General features: G+C 42.4%; 1 protein-coding gene across 1 annotated transcript; it reads left to right on the top strand.

Moving 5' to 3' along the window:
• The first annotated feature begins 3,353 nt into the window (after positions 1–3,353).
• LOC134933945 (olfactory receptor 5B12-like) lies at positions 3,354–4,280 on the top strand. Its single transcript, XM_063929482.1, has one exon. The coding sequence runs from the start codon at positions 3,354–3,356 to the stop codon at positions 4,278–4,280; it is 927 nt and encodes a 308-aa protein (XP_063785552.1).
• The last annotated feature ends 7,659 nt before the right edge of the window (positions 4,281–11,939 follow it).

Genomic DNA, 11,939 nt, shown 5'->3' with positions numbered 1-11,939 from the left:
AAGGCTCAATATTTCAGTTCACAAAAAAGATTATTAAGGCAAAGAATAAAGAAAAAATTATATTTTAAGATTTAATTTATTTAATTTATTTTGGATCAAATACTTCATTTCCTCAAATAAATATTTGATATGCAGAAGGTTCGCTATACAAGTGTGGAGAGTTTATTTATGTTAATTTAATTTAAATTTAGTTAATTTATCATTATTATTAATAATATTAATTTGAATGAATCACAATGTGGTCATAAGAAGAATTATGAAAATAGGACAAAAGAATAATATAAGAATATGAGCTACAGACACAACACCCTGAAATGGACGGAGCATACCTGGATGTATACTGGGAGTATGCAGCACAAAATATAAAAAAAAATGTCTTTTATTTTGGGTGGACTGACAGAACACCCCTAGATGGGCGGAGCAGCAGTCCATGGATGTATACTGGGATAACATAGCACAAAATATTAATTTAAATCAAAATATATATAATTTTTTATATCACACACCGGCGGTTACAGTGTTGCTCAAATGAATCAGAAAAATATATAATAATTACACACTGCAGTTGACTGCACCGACAGTGTTGCACAAATTAGTCAAAAATATGTAGAATTCTTTTTATATCACACACCAGTGGTTACAGTGTTGCACAAATGAGTCAAAAATATGCAGAAGTATTTTTTATATCACACACCGACAGTTACAGTGTCGCACAAATGAGTCAGAAATATATATAATAATTACACACTGCGGTTGACTACACTAACAGCATCGCACAATGCATTTATGAGTAGGAAATATTATACTGCGGTTTGACCTGCAGTTTCACAATACTTATGAAAATAAAATAAAAATTGTATAGTACACTGGGGTACAGAACATTTTAGGCTTTTTCTTTTTAGCTTTTATTATTTTAATTTTACACTGGGGTGGAGCCCCTGGATGGACGCACAGAGCACCCCTTCTTCAGATACAGCAGACAGAGCACCCCTTCTTCAGATACAGCAGGCAGGGAACCCCATGACTGATACGACAGACTTAGCAGCACCCCTGGACTGATACAGCAGACAGGGCACCCCTGGACTTATACAGCAGACAGGGTACCCCTGGACTTATACAGCAGACAGTGTACCCCTGGAGTGATAAAGCAGACAGGGCACCCCAGGACTTATACAGCAGACAGGGAACCCCTGGACTGATACAGCAGACAGGGCACCCCTGGACTTATACAGCAGACAGGGAACCCCTGGACTGATACAGCAGACAGGGAACCCCTGGACTGATACAGCAGACAGAGCACCCCTGGACTTATACAGCAGACAGGGCACCCCTGGACTTATACAGCAGACAGGGCACCCCTGGACTTATACAGCATACAGAGCACCCCTGGACTGATACAGCAGACAGAGCACCCCTGGACTGATACAGCAGATAGAGCACCCCTGGACTTATACAGCAGACAGGGAACCCCTGGACTTATACAGCAGACAGAGCACCCGCCCCTCACCATGCCACGCCACCCAGTACTGCAGACGGACACTTCTGTCCAGTACACTCTCCAATGCCGGAATGACGATGTCGCTGATCACCGGGGACTTATATAGAATAATGATAGAGTAATGATGATGTTTTGCCTCGTTTTGGGATCCAAGAAAGGCGGGAAGTCCCGAGCTGGACTCGGATCCCGGCTCGGATCGCAATGTTCGGGTACCGAACCCGCTCATCACTAAATGATACTGTAAGTTATTTTTGAGTAAGGATCTTCAAGTAATATCATAAGCTCTGTGGGATAATACTTTTTAGGACGTCTGAATATGGCATACTGTACAAATAGTTTCATTAAATAATTGAATCCCCACAGCAGAACAAAGTGAAAATATAACCAAATGACACCAAATATCTAGTAGTGAAATGACACAGGTAAATCTGAAATCTCAAATGTCACTAGAGGTGTTTGGAAGCGGAGGATTCAGCTGGAAAAAAATGAGTCACATGTGTAGGGTGGACATAACAGCATTGGGTACGGGATCCAGGCTATCGAAATCCCAGCAGTCAATATCCCAATGCCGGAATCCTGACAGGGGGTGAGCGCAACGAAACCCCTTGCGGGCTCAGGTTCTGTTCATGTGTGTCATGGACACCCAAGGGAGGGGATAGCAGTGCCACTGTTGTCGGCATTCTTGCGGTTGGGATTCCCGCGTTGGGATTTTGACTGTCAGGATTCTGACTATATCCCCATTGTATAAGAGTATTCTCTGTCGTATCTCTGATAATTAGAAAGCAATTTTATATGCAGCAATTCCCTTTACATAATGATTAGAGACTCCCGAATAGTAATATAGGTATTTATACTTCAAGCCATACAGTGAGCAATGTTAATGTGTAAATCATAGCACAGTGAAATCTTCCCAATAACATAATTATGTACAATGACAATATGTATAGCAATTGTTAAGGTAGCTTGTGCTGAATAGGTGGAAGGACTTCTGCTTTTGACCCATGTTCCTGGAGCAGCAGTGAACAGGTTAATGAGAGAGACACAGCCTCCTGCATGGGCTTGAAAAGATAGATACTGTAGGAGCACAGACTTCTGCTATCCTAAGTGGTCATCAATTCCCCCTTGTCGTGGGCACACATTGCAGAGTAAGACCACCGACGTCCGCTGAATGAGAGGACCCACTAGAGTACCTGTGTGGTGTTTGTTAAGCTGTAAGTGGGGAGTAACTGCCGGTGTGTCCACCATAATTTCCAGAAAGGAGAATTCTTCAGTTGGACCTACCTTTTAGGCCCACCATCCCCCTTTATAAGTATACGGTACTTACTCCATGGTGCACTGCCTATCAATCTCATGAACAACAAACCCCATATGAATGTATAAATAGTTTGGTTTCAGATGTTGACCTACAGTATATGTTGTGCAACTTCTTCCCCCTTTTTTTTCTCTTACAACTAATAGGTAGAAGCTGAATGGTTGCATTGGCAGCATCTCCACTTGTCTTCTTTAGAAGATTTGATACATCTGCCCCTAGAGTGTGGTTCAGCTCCTATTCTTGAACACAGTCCCTTGTTACCAGTTGCATTACAGTTTGTCATTTTAGTAGTGATGAGCGGATTCGGTTTTACTCGGTTTTACTCGGTTTTACTCGGTTCTCAAAACGGCATCTTATTGGCTCACGGATGTCACGTGTTTTGGATAGCCAATAAGATGCCGTTTTGAGAACCGAGTAAAACCGAGTAAAACCGAACCTCGCTCATCACTACATTTTAGCGTGATTGCCAGTATTACAACTTACTTTCTATAGCTTCATTAATATTTTCCTTCCCCATAACATACAGAGAAATTAACGGACATTATGAACAATACCCAAGTGAGAGTGTTTGTGTTCTCTGGACTCACTGACAACGGGAAACTCACCCCATTCCTCTTCATACTCTTCTTACATATCTACATGGTGACTGTAGTGGGAAACATCGGTATGATGGTCATTGTCCATACCAGCTCCAACCTCCACACCCCGATGTACTTCTTCCTGAGCTACCTCTCTCTGGTGGATGTTTTTTACTCCTCAGTTATAACTCCTAAAATGTTGTCCGACCTTATCTCCGCGAGGAAGGCCATCTCATTTGTTGGGTGTGCTCTTCAGTTCTTCTTCTTTGCAGCTCTTGCCTGTACTGAGGTCTTGCTTCTCTCAAGTATGTCCTATGACCGTTATGCTGCCATCTGCCACCCTCTCCATTATGTCTCTATAATGACCAAGAAAAAATGTTGGTATCTAGTTGTTGTATCTTTCTCCATTGGCTTCTTGCAGTCATCAGTGCAGACCAGCTGTATATTCAGTCTTCAATTCTGTGGCTCAAACCTTATAGACCACTTCTACTGTGACGTCCCTCCACTGCTCAAGCTGTCCAGCTCTGACACTTTCACCTGTGACATTGTAACCCTTTTCCTAATAGTTTCTTGTAGTCTAGGTTCATTGACAACCATATTGATCTCATACATCTTCATCCTTTCCTCCATTCTACGGCTGAAGTCTGCTGAGGGCAGACGGAAAGCATTCAGTACTTGTTCTTCACATCTCACGTGTGCCACCATCTATTATGTGTCAGTTTTCTTTGCTTACCTACACTCTCCTTCCCATGTCTTTGAGAAACAAATTAAGGTTGCTTCCGTCTTCTACTCAGTGGTGACACCAATGCTGAATCCACTTATTTACAGCCTGAGGAACCAAGAGGTGAAAAAAGTCTTCATACAAGCAGTGCACAAGCAGAAGCAGATATAATTATGTAATTTATTTAGGAGGTTCTTTAAAGTACACCTAACCTCTGGAAATTAGTCATGCAGCCCACCTAACACCAAATTTTGTGTACTACTGTATGTTTATAATTTCAATGGTCATATTGCCACTTTTCATTGTGAGTTAATTGCATTTACTTGAGATTACGAGTGGTATGAACCAGCTGCATATACTGTGTAAATCTAGTTGGAAATAAAATTAGCAAGATGAGTTTATAGGAGCATTTACTTTGGTGCAAATGCTAATTGTCTCTATATGAGGAATTTGCACTATTCCATTAACAAGTAAAAAATGGAAATTACCTCCAAAGTTAATTTGCTTAGATACATCAACTCTGAAGTATCCAACACTGTATCCTTATCCTTCCTGCTCAACTCACTTATCTCTCCTATTCTTACTATCTCCTGCCCTGAACAAGCCACTTCCCTATACAATGCCGCCCTTACTTCTGCTCTTGACTTTGTTGACTCTGTTGCTACAGTGACCACTATTCACCCTTGCAGATCCACAACTCAATATGAAATTCCAAATTAACCAAGTACCTGCAATAGTGCTCACGAACCGCCGAGCAACAGTGGAGGAAATCATGCTCTAAGGCAGACTTCTTCCATTTTAAATGTATAATCTTATACTACAGTGCGGCCTTCTCCTTCTCTAAACATTCATACTACAAGAACCTCATTAACTCCCAGTGCTCAAACCCCCGGTGTCTCTTCCTCAGTCTTTGTCCTTGACTTTCCTCCTACCACTCTGACCGTTCCTTTTCTGTTGTCTCTAAAGACTCTACTACCCCCCCCCTATAATAATGGTATGTGTCCTCCAAGGTTCTATTCTAGGACCTCTCCTATTTTCCCTCTATACGTCATGTTTAGGTGACCTTATCAGCTCTTTTGACCTCCAATATCATCTCTATGCTCTGCATCTACCTTTTCTCCACTGACCTCTCCCATTTACTCCTCATTCATATCTCCAACTGTCTCTCTGCTACCTCTTCCTAGATGCACCAGCACTTTCTTAAACTTAACATGTATAAGACTGACAAACAAATCCTCTAGTCTCCAAGTGCACTGTCTTCAAACCACACATTCAGAACCTTTTGCAGTCCGGCAGTTTCCAACTCAAAAATATATCCAGGATCAGACCCTTTCTCACCCTGGATGCTACTAAGACCCTCATCCACTCACTGGTCATCTACATATAGGACTACTGTAATCCTCCTCCTATCTGGCCTCCATGACTACCTCCTCTCTCTGCTCCAATTAATTCTCGCCACTCCTACAATCCCCACACTGGCTCCCCTTACTCTACAGGACCCAAATGAAGCTTCTCACACTCACAAAGCCCTCAACCATTCCTCTCACATGTACATCTCTGACCCAGTCTCCCTTCACACTTCAGCCCACCCACTGCACTCCACAAATGAATCCACTCTCTTCTCAACTGATTACTTCATCCCACTCATACAGTACCTATAAGATTTAGCATGGGCACATACTTACCACGGAAATTTTCTTACGCTCTCTATCAGACTCTCCACCTCTCTATAAAACATCAAATTAACTTTCAAAACCCACTTTGTCCTCAAACCCAGCCATCTCTCATCCTAACCCTTTGTTCTACGCTCTCTGTCTACCCTGTCTGTGTCACCCCTGGCAGTCTGCCCACTCCCCTTTAGAATGTAGACTCTCACAAGCAGGTCCCACTTTCCTCATGTGCTTTTTCCTTCTCTTACGTAGACCATCATCTTTTCCATACTCCTTACAACGGCACCAAACCCTCAGTTTCTGCCACCTTGATTCCTATTTCAGTGTTAAGACCGCTGATGCAGAAATGTCTGTACTAGTCCTGCATTGTCTTGTACTATAAGTCGCTGTTTTATTGCTCTGCTCAAATGTTTTTGTATTCTGTAATGGGCACTGAGGAACCCTTGTGGCGCTATATAAATAAAGAATAATAATAATAATAATAATAATATTAATAGTAATAATGATAAAAATATAGTACAGTATGCTCTTTGGTAATTTTGCATAGCTACCAAGGCACAATAAGGTGTATATAGTCAACAGCTGGAGACGCTGATAGTTGTTTGACATACAGTAGAATGAGATCCTTGATAAGTTTATCTGCCTGATAGTTGGCTTTCCTCAAAAAGAAAGATGTTCTGTTATGTGTACAGTATCGTATTGCATTAATTATCAGTCATTAATGAACCCATTTTAGTTTGTGTAATCTTTAAAGTATTTATTCCAGATGATACAGTATCTTGGTTTGTTATCATAAAACTAATAATCCCTGTTGTTACTATATGGTAGTTATGCCGAGACAATAATCTGAACAAAGTAAAAAACAAAAATAAAATATTATATAATATAATATAACAATCCATCCATGACTCTGTGACAACCCGGAACTGGACATCTTTAAGCACCTTGTAAAAATGATTAATGTACCCATCTGCACCAGGTGCCTTATCTAATTGCAAGGAATTCATAGCTTGACCAACCTCTTTCTCCGTCCAATCATCATTAAGAGATTAGTGAGTCACCAAATCTACGGAGGGAAAATGAATCTTGCCCAAGTACCCATTAATGCCTGAAGTGGAAGGCTGGTGCCATTCATTGAAACTGGGGCGGGGTACATTTTCATATTGGGGTGATCTACAGACCACCAGGTCAGGAAGAGGAACTGGACAAGAACCTTTTGCAGGACATCACTAAAATGGCATTAAAAAGGAGAGGTAATAATCATGGGAAAGTTTAATCTACCTGATATCCTGTAAACTGTGAGGTATCTGTTGCTAGTTCCACTTGAAGTACGGACATTCTGAATTCCTTGCAGAGAGGGAGGGGGAGCCGGGAGTCCTCCCCATAAAGCCTGATAGCTGGATCCCGCCCCATGGGGCCTGATTCTGAGTTGGAGGCAGTTGCGGCCTCCTTGCGTCTTTGCTGCCATTGCATCAGTGACATTATGGTAATGTCTCTACAGTGCCCTTCCCTGGTGTACATCTGTGCATTTAAATGTACTGAGGACTGAGACACCCACTTACTGTGTCTACAGATGCTGCAATCATCCTTTGTACTTCTTTAAGCCTTAAGATTGCCCTTCACTGAAGATAAGGGGCCTAGCCCAATCCCTGAAAAACAGCCCCATTCCAGTATCCCTTCTCCTCCAACCTTCACAGTTGGCACAAATGCAGTCAGGTAAGACTCTCCCAGCATCCGCCAAATCCAGACTCACCCACCAGACTGCCAAACAGAGAAGTGTGAGTCATCACTCCACAGAACACGTTTCCACTGCTCCACAGTACTGATTGTTGGTATGTTTTCCATCTTTCCATCCAATGCTTGGCATTGGACTTGGTGATGTGAGGCTTACATGCAGCTGCTTGGCCATGAAAAACCATTCCATTAAGCTACCGCCATGTAGTTTTTGTGCTGACATTAATGTCAGCTGAAGTTCGAAACTCTTCAGCTTCGGACTCAGCGTTGCCGACTTTTACGCACCATGCACTTTCTAATAATGGGGGTAATTCCAAGTTGATCGCAGCAGGATTTTTGATAGCAATTGGCAAAACCATGTGCACTGCAGGGGAGGCAGATATAACATGTGCAGAGAGAGTTAGATTTGGGTGGGTTATTTTATTTCTGTGCAGGGTAAATACTGGCTGCTTTATTTTTACACTGCAAATTAGATTGCAGATTGAACACACCCCACCCTAATCTAACTCTCTCTGCACATGTTATATCTGCCTCCCCTGCAGTGCACATGGTTTTGCCCAATTCCTATCAAAAATCCTGCTGCGATCAACTTGGAATTACCCCCAATATCACTTACAGGTGACAGTGGAATATCCAGCAGGGATGCAATTTCATGAGCCGTTTTATTGGAAAGGTGGCATCCTATCACAGTACCCCGCATGTAGTCACTGAGCTCCTCAGAATGACCCATTTTGCATCACAAATGTTTGCAAATGGAGACTGCATGGCTAGGTGCTTGATTTTATACACCTGTAGAAACCGATCTGATTGAGAGACCTGAAATCAATAATTAACAGGTGTGGTCAAATACTTTTGTCCATATAGTTTATGTATACAGTATACTGTATATAAATATATACAGTATATATATATATATATATATATATATAGAGAGAGAGAGAGAGAGAGAGAGAGAGAGAGAGTGTTTAGGAGGGCGCTAGTAGGAATGAAATTAACTAAATTCCTTTTTGTTTGTTTACTCAATATATCAATTTATCATATATCAAATTATTTCTGTATCCACCCAGTAGATCATATAATTAAAATGTCAGACATAGAGAATTTTTCATTCATTTTCCATAAAATCAATACGTTTAAAAAAAAATGTCACAAAATCAAAGGCACCAGTAATCCGACAGATAACAAAGACAATAAATCTCATCTAATTTATACCAATGACACTGAGATTGCAGAAGCTATTTTCAGGTAAATGACAGTCTCATGGTTTTGTGGGTACTGTGTACCAAGACCCTACGTGTTTGGTCCAAACGGACTTCCTCAGGGGTAGATGAAGCAGACCAATAAATGGATTAGTTTGGACTAATGAGATATTTCATCCAATTGATGGTAGAAAATTCCCAAGACTGCTGAGAATGGGGACATAGGCCCTCATTCCGAGTTGTTCGCTCGCAAGGCGAATGTAGCAGAGTTACACACGCTAAGCCGCCGCCTACTGGGAGTGAATCTTAGCTTCTTAAAATTGCGACCGATGTATTCGCAATATTGCGATTACTAACTACTTAGCAGTTTCAGAGTAGCTTCAGACTTACTCTGCCTGTGCGATCATTTCAGTGCTTGTCGTTCCTGGTTGACGTCACAAACACACCCAGCGTTCGCCCAGGCACTCCCACCGTTTCCCCGGCCACTCCTGCGTTTTTTCCGGAAACGGTAGCGTTTTCAGCCACACGCCCCTGAAACGCCGTGTTTCCGCCCAGTAACACCCATTTCCTGTCAATCACATTACGATCGCCGGAGCGATGAAAAAGCCGTGAGTAAAATTACTTTCTTCATAGTAAAGTTACTTGGCGCAGTCGCAGTGTGAACATTGCGCATGCGTACTAAGCGGATTTTCACTGCGATGCGATGAAAAATACCGAGCGAACAACTCGGAATGAGGGCCATAGAGTGAACCTTTTAGGGGTCAAGTCACTCAAACGATGTGATTAATAAGGTATATCTCTCGGTCCTCAAATGTCCATAGTAAAAAGCTGATAGACATTGTATGTAAGTGTGTCAGTGTTGCAGCTCTACAGTGGCGCCACAAGGTGGGTGCTGGGGGTGCGGCCTTCACCCAGGTGTTACCCTCGGGTGTGGTTCGTTTTACCGACAGTGTCTAGGTCGACAATGTTTAGGTCGACCACTATAGGTCGACAGTCACTAGGTTGACATGGATGGAAGGTCGACAGGGTTTCTAGGTCGACATGTGCTAGGTCGACAGGTCTAAAGGTCGACATGAGGATTTTTTTTTTTGTCGTTTTCTTCGTAAAGTGACTGGGATCCCAAATTAGTGCACCGCGTCCCCTCGCATGGCTCGCTTCGCTCGCAATGCTTCGGGCATGGTGCCTTCGCTCCGCTACCGCTTCGCTCGGCACACTTTACCGTTCCAATCGTAGTCCACGTGGATCGTTAAGTATGAATTTTTTTTTTTTAAAAACTCATGTCGACCTTTAGACCTGTCGACCTAGCACTTGTCGACCTAGAAACCCTGTCGACCTTCCATCCATGTCGACCTAGTGACTGTCGACCTATAGTGGTCGACCTAAACATTGTCGACCTAGACACTGTCAATAAAACGACCGGATCCCGTTACCCTCCGGGGGGTGACACCAAAGTGCTGGCTCCTGCTCAGTGGCAGGGGACGGGTGCTGCACTATATCATAACGTGCTGCAACCTGGCTCCTGTCACAGTGCAGAAGCACCAGTCTTGGGTGAAGCCCGCATTCCTTGGACCCACGATGTGCCAAAAGACGGGGGTCGGGGTACTTAGCCACGCCCCCTGTCACAAAGCCATGCCCCTGACGTGAAGTCACGCCCACTTTTTGTCTGCGCTCTCACCAGGTGTTTTACAAGTAAGTGACGCCTCTGGCATTGTATATAAGTGTCAGCGTGGCAACATAAATTAAAAACAATAATAGGACATCTGACACCAAATAAACATAAAAAAAAAAGATAATACAATAACTGGAAAAAACAGAAAGACAAAAAATTGCAAGGAAAACAAGAAAAAAATCAGCAAAATAACAAAAAAAATGGGAGACTAAAATGTTTAACATCAAGTAGGATTAAATACTATGAGAAACATATTAGCACCATCCTATGGACTCAAACTATAGTAAAGCTAGAAACTATGGGCTTAATTCAGACCTGATTGCAAAAGCAAAATCTTTCTCCAATGGGCAAAAATATGTGCACTGCAGGGGGGGGGGGGGGCAGATGTAACATGTGCAGAGAGAGTTAGATTTGGGTGGGGTATATTGTTTCTGTGCAGGGTAAATACTGGCTGCTTTATTCTTACACTGCAATTTAGATTTCACTTTGAACACACCCCACCCAAATCTAACTCTCTCTGCACATGTTACATCTGCCCCACCTGCAGTGCAGCATGGTCTTGCCCAACAGAGGAGAATGTTGCTGTTGCGATCAGTTTTGACTTAGGCCCAATGACCAAACATTTTATTTTTTAATGTATAAGGTCCATCAAATCTAAAACGTGATCAAAACCCAAATCATAATTAGCCATAAATAATACTCATAGGTGACCAAAAATAATTTTAGAAGAAACAATTCATTTTGAAATCTTCATTCAGACACTTAGATGCCAATGAATGTAGTTTGTGATTCAATTTCTTTTTTTTTTCTTCTTTTTTTTTTAATGTGTTTATTAAATTTTGACATTTTATCCCAACAAAAGTAATAAAACACAGTCATGGCACAGAGTATCGAGACTGCGTGTACATAAAAAACAGTAACATCAGATAACCTGAACAAATCAGGATAGTATATATATATAACTGTTTGAGCCAGGTAGAAAAACAAGCATGTCTGACGGGGGACTTTCAACATAATTATACAGCAGCTCATACATAAAATAAAAAAGACAATACAATATCAACGGGTGTAGTACGGCTGACCGGCGGTCTCCTGACCGCCGGTCAGCTTACCGACGCCGGGATCCCGGCAGCATACCGACGCCGGGATCCCGGCGGGGAGGGGCGAGTGCAGCAAGCCCCTTGCAGGCTTGCTGCGCTCGCCGCGCTGCGGGCTCGGTGGCGACCTGTGGTCGCCACGGATTCTATTCCCACTCTATGGGTGTCGTGGACACCCACGAGTGGAAATAGTCCCTGTTGGTCGGCATGCCGACCATCGGGACAGTGACCCGTCGGGCTGGTGGAGGAGGTCATGTGACTGTCGGTCAGCTGACCGGCGGTCACATGAATACCACCCATATCAACAATGTGCCCAAAATGACCTAAATCAGATAAATAGTAAAGACGAGAGAAAAGAAAAGTAAAAAGAAGAAAGAAGAAAGAGATGGGAGAGGATATAAAAGCAAGGAGACCTCTAATAATAATAATAATAATAATAATAATAATTGTATTTATATAGC

This window comes from Pseudophryne corroboree, chromosome 6, assembly GCF_028390025.1.
Source record: "Pseudophryne corroboree isolate aPseCor3 chromosome 6, aPseCor3.hap2, whole genome shotgun sequence".
Classification (NCBI taxonomy): domain Eukaryota; kingdom Metazoa; phylum Chordata; class Amphibia; order Anura; family Myobatrachidae; genus Pseudophryne; species Pseudophryne corroboree.
The sequence above is the reverse complement of the archived record's forward strand: the minus strand, read 5'-3'. Positions and strand labels throughout refer to the sequence as shown.